Genomic DNA, 16,838 nt, shown 5'->3' with positions numbered 1-16,838 from the left:
GAAATGAAATATTATTTAGAGATACTTTCAAAGATTCTGCTTCAATCAAGATTCAATTAAATGAAAATGTGTTAAGTGAGGAAAATTCTGATACAAGGAACACAGAAATAAATCATATTTCAGTTAGAATTCCGCCATGCCCATTAATCCTTCTTATTAATACTATGTTAAGGGTTTTCCAAAACAAAAGTTTCATTTTGATATGAAAAACGAGTATATTCCGGAAGATGTCAATATTATTTCATTGTGAAGAGAAAAGTATGCCATTACTGATGAAAAACTATATCAGCCAAATGGCTACGGTTGCAGCAGCATATCCTTTGCATGAAATTTTTCATAACCAAATCGCATATTTCCGGCTGTTTGTCCTCGATAACTTCACGAATTCCATATTTGAGGTCTTGAATCAATTGTGAAGCATTGACATTATCATTCACGTGACCTCAAAAAAAAATCTAAAGGTCTGAAATCACAAAATCTCGGTGGCCAATTGTTATCATCTTTTCGAGAAATGACACGACCAGGAATATTTTCTTGCGATTGTTTGAAAATAATCATAGCTCAGTAGCGCAATCCATTCACCGTCACAGTTGTACCAGCCTCATTTTCGGAAGAGTGAGGTACAATCACAGTAATCACACCACCAGCCCAAAAAGCATATCTAACAGTGATACGTTGAGGATACATTAGATTTTTCGAGCCTCAAAGACGACAATTCTGTTTATCAAGTAGCCTGAGAGGTGAAATGAGTCTCATCAGTGAATATGATTTTTCGATGAATTCCCGGATTATTTGATTCCATTTCAAGGACCCAATCAGCGAAGATTCGACGTTGCTGGTGATCAACCTCCTTTAGTTCTTTTTTTAATTAAACTTTAAAAGCCGTGAGCTTAAGACCTGAGTCTTCATGAAAACTAATAATGCCTAATTCCCAACGGCCTAAAGCAGCAATATTCTCAGTTGTTCTTGAGCGCCGCACAGAGTTTCGATTCTTCACATCACTTACTTGTCCCAACAGCTCAAATTTTTTGGTAGTTTCACTATTACCGTCCAAGAAAGTACTTCACTACGGCCCATGAGTGTTTTAGTTTTGCAAACTGTTACTTTACCATTTTTAAATTCAAATTTAATTAATTAATTCAATCAAATTTAATTTTTAACAATTTTTCAATGCGTTGTTGAAGCATGTATCGTTCCATTTTCAGTAATGAGCTAGTTTTGACCTGTCAAATATCAGATGGCTACTTTAAAGCTGTCAGATAGCGGGCTATTCAAAATGAAACCTCACATTGCAAAACCCTTTTAAACATAAGGAGCCTTGCTTGTGGAAAGAAAAATGATATACGTAAAACTTTCCGATATTTATCATTGTTCCAAATATTCTATTTTCTATGTGCCAATTAATGAACTATAATTTGCAATGGTTAAGAAAGCTGCTCCATACCTCTGAGGTAGCTCCGTACAGGAAAATTGCATTGTTCACAATGCAATGCACAAAAGACAATCATTTCTCTCAAAAAGTTCTGGAGATTCTGAATGTTCTGACTCTCCATTTTTTCAAAATTGAAAATATCTCAAAATATAATTTTTATTTTTTCTCATTGCAACCATTTATTTCAGGCACATTGAGACCAGAGAATAGATGTTTCTGTAACGGAGAATGTAATCCTTCTGGTGTATTCAACGTCTCACTTTGTAGACAGGGTTCACCAACATTCCTGTCGTTCCCCAATTTCTACCATGCTGACCCTTACTATACTGATGCTATCGAGGGTGTGATTCCAAATAAGGAGAGGGACGAATTTTATATTGTTCTAGAACCAGTAAGTCAAATTCTCAAAATACTTTTTCCAGATAAACCTGATATTTGTGCAAAAAAATTCTTCCCATAAGATCAATACCATCAAGCAACGCAACAAATTTATAAATGAAAGTTGAGTAATAGATAGAATCATAGATCCATCAAGACAAGCTCAAAGATTCTATTATATTGTTGTGCTCATTTAATAGAAATATGTGAGCTTAGGTCCAAAGACCCTAATTTGTTTTTCATATATTCTCAATGGTCAAAAGCAAAATTCGTCATTTTGATCGACCAAAAAAAGAAAATTATATGAGAAAAATCAGCAATATCCTCGGCAATATCAGCATGGCTAGTATTATTCAAAAATGATAAATCTTCTGTTCCATCTTGTAAAAAAATATTGAAAATATGATATAGCGATACTTTCTGACAATCAGGCTGCAATCAAGGTATTGAGCTCACTAATCATCGATTCGAAGACGCTATCGGATTGCCAAGGAAACTCAATGAAATAGGCAAGAATAATAAAGACCATTTTCTCTGGGTTCCCAGTCACTAGGGAATTGAAGGAAATGAAGAGTTCAAAACACTTGCCAGAAAAGGAGCACAAACTCTATTCATTGGCCCAGAACCTTTTTGTGGTATAGGTTAATGTACCGACAAGAAAAATATTTAGGAGGAAGGAAAATCAAAAGAGAAACACTCCTCCTGGGTTGGATTATTCCAAAAAGTTTCTTCGAAACTTTGATACTGTGAGATCTAGTATCTGGATCTTAGCAAGCATATACTACACCTCCTCACTGGATTCCTTACGGGGCATTACCGCCTCAGAAAGTACCCTATGAGAACGACAAGTGCATATTCTACAGGGAAGAGGAAGAAACTCTGAATCATTTGGTGACGGAATGCCTCGCCATCTCTAGCCAACGCAAAGCATGCTTTGAACATGAAACTTGAAGAAGTGAGGAAGTAACCTCCTTGAAGCCATCCCAGATACTGGAGTTGATTAGAATTCTAGAACTGGAGGATGAGCTGTAGACTCTGACGACTAATAGCGATAAGCTCTTATGGAGACAGATTAGGTCTACTTAATTACTTGTTCAATGTGCTTAGGATTGCAAGCATTTTATGAAATGAAGACCTCAGTATTTCATATTCCGGAGCACTTTTCAATAGTACTCTGAAATAAGTACATCATTATCAAGATCAACATTCACGTCAAATTTAATTCATAAGATGAGTAACACTTAGATCTGTGGATACTTAATATAATTTGATTATTATTGGACTTATTCAAAATGTAACCATTTCTCCAAGGTTTAGAGTCATTATGTATTAAAGTACAAATGTTACTAAATATACGAGGAATTTCATCTTGGATGGCATTTAATTCAACTAAATCATTATTTGAGATTCAATAGTTAGGAAACGGTCCAAGTATCCCTGGCAATCCAGGCTACATAAGAATGTCAAGAATTACGTCTTACTATATTTACAATATCTGAGGATTCTGAAAGTATCCTCAATCAATTTGATCCAATATTCTTGGAGACTTTTCAAAGATGGTTGAATGTACATTACATTTTTTCTCATCGAGATGTGGTACTAATTTTTATTTATTAATCATTTCACAGAAAACTGGAATCGTTATTGATTTGGCAGCTAGAATGCAGCTCAATATGCTGCTTCAACCAATTCAAGATATTTTGTGAGTATATTATATCGATAAAAGCATCCTCAACTGATTGTATCATTTTTCCAGGTTATTTGAAAAAGTGCAGAAAGTTTATGTGCCAATATTCTACTTTGACCAGAAGATCTCTATCAAAGATCACCTAGTAACAAGCATAAAAATTCTTCAACATTTCCCTGAAATCTGCACTGGAGTCTCCACAACTTTCATGACAATCGGCATTTTAATCCTTGTAGGATTGTTTGTACACTTCTATTATGACTGTGCCTGCGCTAAGAAGAAATATCAAATAGAGCAAGTGAAGAAGCCTGTTTCCATGCAAGATATTTCTGTAGCTCATGGTGCACCTGCAAAATATTGAACTTAATTTTTTTGTACATAATACCTTGTAATATATATTTTAAATGTCGTTTTTCATTTCATGCCATCAATTCTATGTCATAAAATTTGTATTGTACGTAAGGATTACAAAGACGGACAAACTCGCTAAAAGAAATAATTTGAAGTCAGAAATAGAATACTTGCAATAATTAAAGAAGCCTGCAAGGTGAGATGGCAGAATTACATGACAATATAATACTTATGGTATTAAATACAATCATAGTTTTATACAATTCAAAGTTCTGGCTCGTCAATTTTTGTAAATAAGAATTTCTCAAAATTAAATTCCTGAATTATTAAAATTCATGGACCACAATCTTGAGTAAGGATGATCAATTCAATGTATCAAATAATTCCTATACCAAATTTCATGCGAATAGCCGTCTTAGTTTTTGAGAAAAGCTCTGGAAGAATTTGGATTCTACACATTCCAAAACTAAAAATTTCAGGAAAGGAAAATATGTTTCGCTCGAAAGATCCCTATGTTTTATTATTGAATATTAGGCCAATTGAAAAATCCCGGTCTGATGCACAGATGGCGGTGCTAGTATTAAATCCATATGATTTTTAGTTAGTACCAACCTTCGAATGATACGTTTTAAAATTTGACTGCAGTCCGACCATTACTTTGTGAGATATTGCGCTGTGAGTGTAGCTACTTTTGTTATTTGAAAAAAGATGGAAAAGAAAGAATTTCGTTTGCTGATAAAATATAGCTTGTTGAAGAGAACAAATACTGTTGAAGCAAAATCTTGGCTTGATGAAGAGTTTCCGGGGTCTGCACCAGATTTATCAACCATCATTGATTGGTTGATGCTAAGTTTAAACCACGGTTTAAACGTGGTGAAATGAGTACCGAAGAAGGCGAACGCAGTGGAAAAAATCATAAAAGTCCATAAAATAATTTTGAATGAACGTAAAGTTGATCCAAATAGAAGACATTGTGAAGATATCATCTGAACGTGTACATCGTATCATTCACGAATATTTGGACATAAGAAAGCTGTGTGTAAAATGGGTGCCGCACGAGCTCACAATCGAACTAAAGCAACAACATGTTAATGATTCTGAGCAGTGTTTGAACCTGTTTAAGTGCAATGAATCTGAATGTTTGCATCGATATGTGACAATGGATGAAACATGGCTCCATCATTTCACTCCGGAGTCCAATCGACAGTCAGCTGAGTGGACTGCACACGATGAACCGAATCCAAAGCGAGAAAAACACAACAGTCAGCTAGCAAGGTTATGGCAACAGTATTCTGGAATGCGCAAGATATAATATTCATTGATTACCTCCAAAAGGGCCAGATCATCAACAGCGATAATTATAGAGCGTTATTGGATCGTTTAAGGAATGAAACTGTTAAAAACCGGTCCCATTTGAAAAAAAGACAATCAAGACAATGCGCCGTGTCACAAATCAATGAAAACAATGGCCAAATTGCTCGAATTGGGCTTCGAATTGTTTCTACATCCACCATATTTTCCGGATCTGACCCCCAGCGAATTTTTCCTGTTCTCAGACCTCAAAAGAATGCTCACTGGAAAGAAATTCAGCGCCAATGAAGAAGTAATCTTCGAAACTGCCTATTTTGAAGCGAAAGACAAATCGTACTACAAAAATGGTATCGAAAAGTTGGAAGATCGCTATAATCGCTATATCGCCCTCGAAGGCAACTATGTTGAATAATAAAATCGAATTTTGCTAAAAAAATGTATTTTACCATGGTAGACCGGGGACTTTTCAATTGGCCTGAACTGAAATTCGAAAATTATAGATATTGCTCAGAAATTGTTGAGTAATCCATCTAGGGATCCATCTAGCCTTCAAAGAAAACAGGATAAAAAGTGAAACCTATAGCATTGACTACAAATAATTCAAATGATTTTTTGGTCTCTATTCGATCATAATAATACTGACATCAAATCAACGATGATCTCCAGAAATGATTCGATCGAGCAAATCTAAAAAAGTTAATGAAAGTTTTATTAAACCCACCATATATTTTAAAATGTGCTTCTCTCTACCATAAACCTACATATCGCAAAAAAGGGTTTTCATAAAATCTTTTTCACACCCTTAAAATGAGATCCCCGTCTTTGGTGAGCCACCTGGTATATATTGGCATCGATTTGTGAACGAAAACATTTATACTTTTCGCAGAAATAACATCGGTAATGCTACTTTCTTTTCCTACTACACCCTATCTTCATATGAAATTATTTTCTGAGGTATCAAATTTTCAAGAAGAAGGTTTTTTCATTTTTTTAGTGTTATGGGTGGGGCTACTTTACCTTAAAACCAAATTCCAATTAGATCGGATGTTATATTTACAATTCTTGAAGAAAAATTCGTAAACATAGCTATATCTCTGACTCTGAACCTATCGGGAAATAGTAAGTACTTAGTATTTGCATTTGAACCTCAAAAAACGCTCTGTGAATTTCGAATAGAATAGTCAGTAACAAATTATTCTCTGATGAGTTTTGCAGGTTGCCTAACTAATTTGTATCCTAGAATGTGATAAAGCTACCTTGGAAGAATTAAATTCGTAATCAATTTTTTCATTGAATAATCCATTACATCTTGATGTAGAGAATAAATATGTCGATAAGAAGAATCATGGAATATCGTATTGGTATTCTCGAATATTATTAATTAGGCTACTCAGAGATTTTTTACGAAAAATAATAGCTAAATATTCTGAAATTGACAAAATTAAAAAAGTTCCTAAGAAAATGTAAGAACCATTAGTCAGAAAAATATCCTTATGTATGACCAAACTTTTATGTGCTGTGTGGAGAAAAATATCCTCTTTCAAAAAGCACTATCAAAAATAGCGGTTGCAATTTGAAAAACGCTTCAAAAGATGCGCATCTTGATATCTGATGTTTTTTTGAAAGCTTCACGTTTTCTAAGTAATTAATCTATTCCTTACTTCTTTATGTACACACTCAAAATTGTCCACTCATAATGAATTCAATGCCTAAAAATAATGAATAATTATACAATTGAAGGAGAGCAACTTTCCAAATTTCAACTACTCATTAGGTAAATACAAATTTGGGTCCGATATGAATATTTTTTAAATTAACATATTGTGTATATTTATGAGTGGCTTTATTATATGCTTTCAAAAATATGTTCTTTTAAGCACGTATACTATTATTACATCCAGACGAATTCTAATCTTGCTGATGTGATGAGAAAAATAATCAAATAGGAATCTTATTATCGACATATATAAAGCCAAAAAAACTCCATTTCCAAAACTTCATTCAGCAACATGAAGGTGTCCATACAGTTGATTCTATTGGTCTTCTTCTCATTAGAAGAAGGTAAGTTTCACTTTCCTCTTTTTCTGCTATAATTTTTTTAATCCATTTTATTCTCTATTGAGCATTCCACTTTTTTGCCAGAAATTGATCAAAGATAATTTAGTGTAGTGACGTGATCAACAAAAAAATTTTAATGGAATTTGAAATATCATTTCTCATGTGAATGCAACATTTCAATTCCATATAACTTGTAGTTTTTAAATAAGCTGAAAAAAAAATTTTGAATGACAATATATCTGGCCCAAAATCGTCAAATACATATATTTTGACGAATTGATGAAAACTAATATTTCAGTGACAATCAATTTGAAATTTTCGTTTCAGACGTATAGAAATCATTTTGAACCTAATGCAACATTTCATGTTCATCGCTCCAATAGTACTAAGCAAGTAGAATGTAAAAAATATTTCCAACTAGGTATTATATTGTGTTTGTAAAATCACCTGCCTTACCAAATTTTAATAAAATCAACTCACTAACCGACAACTATGACTCGTATATATGGATAGAATTTTGTGTACTACAAGGGCGCATGAATTAACGAACGCTCGAAACCTCCGGACACCAAGTCAGTGCTTCTAGAATTTTTAATCTATACAGATCAACTATTGAAAATTTTAACAAGGCTGCTCTTTGAAATCTTAACAATATCTTGGAGTATAAAATAGGCAATTTCATAAATATTGAATTTTAATCTTTTTGCAGTGGTCATTGGCTTCGATGATTCCACAACAATAAGAAATCTCTTGGTTGAATATCCAGTCTTCTTTCCTAATGGTAAGGAATACAATTGGCCCTACTTCATATCAGCAAGACAAGTGAAAAACAACGAGATTATTCCTCTCAACGGAGATGAAGAATCAAAAGATTCTTTTCAAGAGAAACTTCCCTTCAAAATGAACGAGTTGAAAAATAATCATATCGACGAAAACCCAACAAACACTGAATCAGATTATCGAAGAGATAGAAGAAGTGCCGGAGTTCATACTCATTCACATGGCCATATTCATGTTCATACTCATGTTATTCGAAAGAGGGAAGTACCTAGTGAAATAAACTTGAAAACTGAAGGAGAATTGGCTGACAAAATTATCAAAAAAGAGAATTTGGTTGAGTTGCAAGGAGAAAAATATGAAGATGATCCTACGTTACCAACTAATTTGAGAAAAAGAAGGAGTCATGTCCATACCCACACACATGGTCATGTCCATACTCACTCACATGGTCATATACACGTCCATGCTCATGGAGTGTACAAAAGGTCGATTTCAGAGAATGTCAACAAGAACTTGATCCAACAAAAAAATTCAATTCTGATGAAAAGAAATGCTTATCCAGGTTTTCATACAAAATCTCAATATTCTTTTGATAATGATGGAAAAAGAACAAAAAGAATGATCGATTCGAAAATGACTTCAAAAAACAATTTGTTAAAGGAAGAAGAACTTAATCTAAAAAATTCTAGATCTTTGAGAGAGAAGAGAAGTCATGGAGTTCATACTCACTCACATGGCCATATCCATGTCCATACTCATGGTAGTTACAAGTGAAAATCAAATCAAGAGCACTTTCTTGTCCACGAACATGGTTTGATAAAATCAAGGAGGAAAACTTATAGGAGAAATCGAAAAATAAGTTATGCTGTTACCCGCAATAAATTGGCACACACTTTCACACTATCACGAATATTCGAACCAAACAATATTCTAAAAAACGCTTGAGCACTTAATCTTGTAAACTTTGATCTCCCTTAGATATAATACCCTTCTTTTACGTCTAGATCGACTAAGAAAATCTAACTCAATATTCTCTTTCATTTTATTTGAATGTCATTTCATCATTTCAATACTGTAAATGCAATGTTAATAATTATTTATTTTTCACATAAAATTCATTCCCTAAACGAATTGTTATTTTCTTCTGTTCATTAACTTCTGGTTAAGTTTGTTATATGTATGTTTTATATTTCTTCAGAAGTACGTCATTATTAAAATAAATGAATTTTATTCTCAATTTTCCATATCTATTTCATTATATTCATTAATTTAATAGTTTTCTGCTAGGAAAAACCCCCACAAACATTGTAATTTTGGATGAGCGTTAAGCTTCAATCTGAGATCTAGAAAGCTTTGAGCTAGGAATTCATCAAGCCAAGTAGCTTGACATTTTAACCAACTACTTGACTTGGAAATCATGCTCGTGAAAAATTACATACTTGAGCTTGGATTGACTTGATTTCAGATATTTATTGCTTGACTTGATATCAAGCTACTTAATATTACTTGAGCTTGATATGCACGGCTTATATTTCTGCAATCTCGTGCGCGCTTAGACTAAATAGACTGAAGCATTCATCAGTGTGACTTTATTAGTAGTTTACTCACATTTTTATGAAATCTTTTGGTAGTTTCAGAATAGTTATTTATAATACAAGTGCAGAAGGCATTGATATTCTTCCACGAGTTCAAAATTCAAAAACGAGCCACGAAGTGGCGAGTTTTGGAATGAACGAGTGGTAGAATGAGCCTTCTGTACGAGTACTATACATTATTTTCTCTAATTCATTGCATTTTCATTGAAATTAATGAAACATTTCCATAAATATAATTTAGTGATTTTTGCATTGAAAAATGTTGGTTGGCAGAACTGATTTCTTTAAGGCAAATTGATGAATTGACAGATAAAGCCGTGGCGGAAAGTTCGGAGTGCCAACATAGAATAATAAAATATAACCATGAAAACTGTGCGTTTCTGATATATTCTCGCACGATTTTGTTCTACAAGATGTGGAAGAATGAACGGAATAACCACAGAATTAGAGAAATATCTTTCCAAACTTGGCCAAAATGGCCAAAGATTTTTTATTAACGCCAGCATCTTCAGCTCCTGTGGAAAGATAATTTTCCAGAGCTGCTCTTACAGTTACAAAATCCCGCAAAAGGTTAGGCGACAAATGCATAGGATGCCTCAAGTGTCTTAGATCCTGGATGGAAAATTATAAAATCGAATAAAGCCTGGAGGTTTCTCGATATTAAGGAACTTTATCTTTTATTTTTTTTTTCATTTCGTTATGATTTCTAATTCAATTCATGTTTCTATTTCAAAAAAGTTGATATATTCGATTTTTTTTATACAATAAGTGTAATTAATAAAAATGTTTGTTGCAAGGTTCAAAAATAAACCAAATATTATAAAGATATATTATTGTGAAGGAATAGACAGAAAGTTGTCAATCTTTTATATTAAACCTTTATAATTAAAAGATATGTTTTCACAATATTATTGATATGAGACTGGTACACTCAACAACGAGTAAGTATATCCGCCTGACCAAAAACTTCAGGGAACAAAATTTTGTAATCATAAAGCGTTAAAAACATCACTCTTCCGTACCATATGTCAACGAATTTTGCCATCAATTCATTTCCTGACACCAAAAACCATGATCACATAATAATTCTGTAATTCCATTTTCCCCAAACTATATTATTGGAAGGTTTAGGTTATCGCAAGTTCGGATGATGAAATATTCGCAAAAGTTTCATGGGGGTAATTTTTGAGTTGATTAAGGGAGATGTGTTTATCATCTTATTTTATCAGTGATGAATGTGGTAATAAACTATGACCTAAAAACTTCTTGGAATGTTTACACAGGGAAAAGGCATGATTTCTAAGAAGGCAGACATGAATTGTACTTTAGCATCTATTAATTTACTATATTCATTTGACTCATCATTAATTATTATGCAAATTATTCTAGTATATGGACTCAATACTTGATCTGAAACGTCGCCATCATACCGGATATGGAAGATGAAAAATAAGTCCTCAATTTTAATCCATCCATCATTTCTGATATTTAGTATAGTTTTCCGTACTTTGCTCCCGCCGTTTTTTCCTAAATTTGAGGCTTTATTGTAAAAAACTGGTTATACATTTATGATCCAAAGTGTTGTCCATTACTGTTCACTACTTTCCCCCATCTTTCGGGCTGTGTACGAATCCTGCGTTGAAAAAACTGGTCATCTCTGGAAGCGATCCACGAATCAATCCAATTTTTCACTTCTTCATAAGACCGGAAGTGCTGGTCAACCACGCCCTGTGCCATTGATCGAAACAAATAGTCCGAGGGAGCAACGTCAGGAGATTTCGGCGGGTGAGGAAGGAATTCCCATTTCAACGTTTCCCAATATGTCTTGACCACTTTCGCAACATGGGGTCGAGCATTTTTATGCTGTAAAATCACCTTATCATGTCTGTCGTTGTATTACAGCCGATTGTCTTTCAATGATCATCTCAAACGCCTTGATTGCTTTCGATAACAATTGCTTGTGAATATTTCAGTCGGTTTCAACAACTCATATTACACTACGCTGAGCTGGTACCCCCAAATACTGAGCATGACTTTATAACCGTGAATATTCGGTTTGATTTTCTTCGCTTGGGATTATCGTAATGAAACCATTTTCCGTATCCAGTCACAATGTGATGCATAAATCCCTTACGTCTTAGCCTTGCAAGTAGCTCTTCACAAGATAACAAACGCCGTTCAACATTTCTCGGCTTCAACTCGTACGGCGCCTAATTTCCCTGTTTTTGAATCATACCCATGACTTTCAGGCGTTTTGAAATGACTTGTTGCGTCACTTCCAATGATCCAGCCAATACTTGTTGCGTTTGACATGAGTGTTGATCAAGTAATACCTCCAATTCTGCATTTTCGCAAACATTTTCTTTTCCACCACCATGCTGGTCTTCGAAGTCGAAATCACCGTTCTTGAAGCGTTGAAACTACTCTCGGCCTTACTTGAGATATTTGAGTGCATTCGATGAGCCTCAGCCGCTGATTTATTCATAGTGAAGCAGAAAATTAAAACCTCCCGCAAATGACAAGAAAATAGCTCGTAAGCTGACATGTTTAATCGAGAATAATTTCATGATGCAGACACAAATCAACTAATTAGTTATGTTTACTTATTGTATGACATCTAGGATATATTTATTTTGACTACCACTTACCTCTACAGCTATCTATTGGAAAACGGCGAAACAAAGTTTTACACCTAACAATCATAAAAATCATCTTAGAAGTTCAGTTCTGTCATGTTTTAGAGCTTCTTCACTCAGTGATGGTAAAGGTTTTTCTAATAAGAGCTTTCATTTTGAATAGCTCGCTTATCTGTAGAGCTATCATTTTTGAAACTGTAATCATTTGACAAGTAAAAACTAAAATGGAACGATTCACGCTCCAATATAACGCATTGAAATTGTCAAAATTTACTAAAAAAATTGGTCAGTCACAATTCGCAAAACTAAAGCACTTTTAGGTCGTCGTGAAGCACCTTTCCTGCCAGCAATAGAAAAACTTATAAAAACATTTGAGCAATTGGGACAAGTTAGTGTTGTAGAGAATCGAAACCGTGTGCCTCGCTTAAGAGCAAATGAGAATATTGCTGCTGTGGTGTTGATGAAATCCCTGGTGTGTCGATTCCTCTTCGATTTTGGGAATAAGTCATTCCACAAACAAAATTTCACCGTATTTCACATGAAGACTGAGGTCTTAAAGCTTCTAAAATTCAGTTAACACAAGAACTCTAGCCAGTGAATCATCATCAACGTTGTATCTTCGCTGATTGGGTCCTTGAAATGCCTCAAAACGTTAATAGACAGAATTGTCGCATTTAGGGCTCGGAAAATCCAAGAATGTTTGTTAAAAAGCCTCTCCATCTTTAACGTGTCACTGTTTGGTTCGGTTTTTGGTTGATGGTGTGATTGACTCTAACTTATTCGAGAATAAGACTGGTGCAAGTTTTACGGTGAATGGATAGCGCTATCAAGCTATAATGAATTATTTTCATTGCCGGAAATACAAGTTTTTGATGTGGACGACGTTTATTTTCAACAAAATGGCGCTACGTGCCACACAATCAACGAAACAATCGCATTTTTGCAAGAAAAAGTTCCTGCCTGTGTTATTTCTTGAAGAGGTGATCACAATTGGCCACAGAGATTTTGTGATTTAACTCTTTTAGACTTTTTTCTTCATAGCCATATGAAATATAAGGTCTATGTCAATGCTCAACAATCGATTCAAGACCTTAATTATAGTTATAGAGGACATGCATCCGGAAATTATCAAATTGGTCTTGAAAAATTGCATGAAAAGACAATTGTGCTGGAACCGTAGCCATAGCAGCCATTTGGGGAATAACGTTTATGGCATACCTTCTTCATTACCATGAAATTGATTTATCCGAAAATATACTCACTTTGTTTTAATATCAAAATGAAACTTCTTACTAAAGAGTGTTTTTTTTTATAGCTATAGAACTTTAAATTGCAATAAAACAACGATGGATTATTCGATTGACATGAGTTTTATTTATCCGCAAGATAATCTTGTGGCATTACATTTTAAATATGATTTCTGGCATATGACCGCCACGGCTGGCTTGGATGTAGTCCAATCTGGACGTCCAATTTTCGATGACTTTTTCCAGCATTTGTGGCCGTATATCGGCAATAACACGGCGAATGTTGTCTTCCAAATGGTCAAGGGTTTGTGGCTTATCCGCATAGACCAATGACTTTACATAGCCCCACAGAAAGTAGTCTAGCGGTGTTAAATCACAAGATCTTGGAGGCCAATTTACAGGCCCATAACGTGAAATTAGTCGGTCACCAAACGTGTCTTTCAATAAATCGATTGTGGCACGAGCTGTGTGACATGTTGAGCCATCTTGTTGGAACCACAGCTCCTGGACATTATGGTTGTTCAATTCAGGAATGAAAAAGTTAGTAATCATGGCTCTTTACCGATCACCATTGACTGTAACGTTCTGGCCATCATCGTTTTTGAAGAAGTACGGACCAATGATTCCACCAGCCCATAAATCGCACCAAACAGTCAGTTTTTCTGGATGTAACGGTGTTTCGACATACACTTGAGGATTTGCTTCACTCCAAATGCGGCAGTTTTGTTTGTTGACGTAGCCATTCAACTAGAAGTGCGCTTCATCGCTAAACAAAATAAAATGGACGTAGTGCGCGAACCATTATTTTCGAAATAAAATTGCAGTATTTGCAAGCGTTGTTCAGGCGTGAGTCTATTCATGATGAATTGCCAAACCAAACTGAGAATAAATCACTTATCAGCTATTAAATCGGTCGTCATCTTGAATAGTAATGCCAACTGAAAATTATAACTTCGAAAAAAAACACCCGTTACTTGGGAATTTTTTTGGTTCATAAGACAAGCTCTGGACGTAAACTGTGAAATTTTCGGGAGGGGCTTACATTTTTTGAACGATACCAAAGTTTACTTATTAAAAATAATAAGCCAATGTGATTATCCTGATATCATCTACAGGACTATATATTTCCTCTTGTTTATGGTGAAACACGTTCAAAAGCTCCTGAAGCCTAGTGAGAACTTTTCTTGAATTCTTATTATGGATGATGCTGAATACAATTTTTTAAATATCAGGAAGGGGTGTCATATGGTATTTTTGAAGTAACTACATATAGAGATTATTGAGTGATTTTTAATTACTGTACAAATTGATGTCAATGATGTCTTCGCCCATTTCGAAATATGGTTCTCCTTCACTGTACTCCCTCGTCGATTTTTCTAAAATATTATTCAACCTCAACCAGAGGCCAATACACAAAGTTGTTATCACAAACACAAAAGTATTTATAACGGAAAACTCCCAAGAAAAAGGTTATATAAATTACAAATCTTTGGCATGAATAGAAGTACCAACTTTCAGTCAACCTCCTGCGTCTGAAAGCCAATTCCACTTTTTTAAGAAAATGCCTTGATCTTGAAAATACCAAGATCAATGTTACGATGGCGTTTACCATAGATGTGAGACGATAGTTAATGAAAATTTTGACCTTAAGGTTTTCTTCGAAACTAGCTGCTTGTTCTTCAATGTTGAGAATTCGACCTCCCGCCGCAGATTTTGTTTATATCGTTCAATGAAACTATGTTGGATTTGCAGTCTTTCTACAAGGTGTTTCAAATTGCTCACCAAAATGTTTATGACCTTTAGTATATACATAAAAAATAAGTTAATTTGTTCTACGAAATGAATCTCTTGGGATTTACAATTCCTAGAAGATGAGAACAATTTTATATTGTTTTTTCCTGCAACAATATTCCTCATAAAGAGTGATACAATGTCATGGTTTTCAGGAGAAAGATTTTATTATTGAAATATTCCATTTCATTCAAAGACCTTATGGCGATTTTTTTTTTGAGGCATAGTTAAGTATAAAACATTCTCCAAAAATTTTAGAATTCAACTCCTTCTGATATTTCAACTTAGTCGGACCAATTTTTGAATAAATATACTTTTTTCCGATTGATAGCAGATATCTATTTTGCGGACACATATCAATTAGCAAAGTTTCACTTATAATACCTAGGCAGCAAAGTGATTGTTTTCAATGCGAATAAAACATTCGACATTTTCTGACCATCAATATTTTTTGCCACCTTCCTTATTTCTGTAGGAGTGTGTACTTCTAAGTCGCTATCACTGTCCATAATATAAATATATACGAAATTTTTCCGAAAAATTGTCAGATATTCCAAAAGTTGTCAAACTATAATTATCATAGACATATATCCATAGCAACAAACCATTCCAACAATTGCGATTTCTATCAAATTTCGTTTTTATTTATCAGAAAAAAAAAGATGTGAATTATAATAATTTGCTAATACAATATTCTACATGTATCATTATGAACAATGGAAGAAAAAATTATATGTTTAACTAGGCAGCAAAGTAGGCAGCAAGACTAGTGCTGAAATCCTAGGGCTGAAATTCTAGGGCTGAAATCCTAGGGCTGAAATCCTAGGGCTGTAATCCAAGCCTCGCTACGCTCGGCTATGAACTATCAGCTGCGGCAGTCCATCTACTACTTTGCTGCCTAGTTAAACAAATAACTTATTTGTTTATTTATATTGCTATCCTCAGCCACAATGAAAAGCTGGTATTTTGACATATCGAGATGTCAAATAAATTATATTTTCGATTTGTAAGATTCCAATTCGCTATTGAATCTACTTGCTTGCATCTGTAATAATGTTTCATTCGAATAATCGAAATAAAGGTAATAATATTAAGTCAATAAATTAAATAAACATACCTGTAATAATGAAATCGAAAATATAAGACAACAGGAATCAAGAAATTTAAATATGACTTATACTATGCTAAATTATATCTGACTCTGACATAAAATATCTTGCAATCATAGATGGCAGGCAAGATGAAAGCGAAACATTTATGAGAAAATGTAGATATCTGAAGTACGGTGGTATCGTACTTTACATAGGTACTCATGTACTGATTCGTTTTATATTAATGTTAAACAACTGGAGGAACTGAGTAGACAAAAAATGATTCAACCATGAAGACCGAAACAATTTTTATGCATCAGATAATACTGTACTTTAACCACTATATTTTTTCAAAAAGATTCATGATTTGCGTATTCAACGCATCTCATTTCATTCAAAATCGACCTTTAACCTATAAACAACTGAAGTCAAAAAAAATTCCATCATTCGAAATCACTCACATACGCAGTAAGAATGGTAT

At 34.1% G+C, this 16,838-nt stretch overlaps 1 protein-coding gene across 3 annotated transcripts in view; it reads left to right on the top strand.

The window, feature by feature from the left end:
- Positions 1-3,906, top strand: part of LOC123680242 (protein croquemort-like) — a 28,176-nt gene extending 24,270 nt beyond the window's left edge. For all 3 annotated transcript variants that reach the window (XM_045618034.1, XM_045618036.1, XM_045618035.1), the window contains 3 exons: positions 1,621-1,823; positions 3,439-3,512; positions 3,567-3,906. In XM_045618034.1, the coding sequence (XP_045473990.1) occupies positions 1,621-1,823; positions 3,439-3,512; positions 3,567-3,858 (569 nt within the window). In that variant the 3' untranslated portion in view covers positions 3,859-3,906. The remainder of the gene's footprint in view (positions 1-1,620; positions 1,824-3,438; positions 3,513-3,566) is intronic.
- Positions 3,907-16,838: the final 12,932 nt, after the last annotated feature.

The sequence above is a fragment of the Harmonia axyridis genome, chromosome 5, assembly GCF_914767665.1.
Source record: "Harmonia axyridis chromosome 5, icHarAxyr1.1, whole genome shotgun sequence".
In the NCBI taxonomy this organism is placed as follows: domain Eukaryota; kingdom Metazoa; phylum Arthropoda; class Insecta; order Coleoptera; family Coccinellidae; genus Harmonia; species Harmonia axyridis.
Note: the sequence above shows the minus strand (reverse complement) of the source record. Positions and strands in the feature narration are given on the sequence as shown.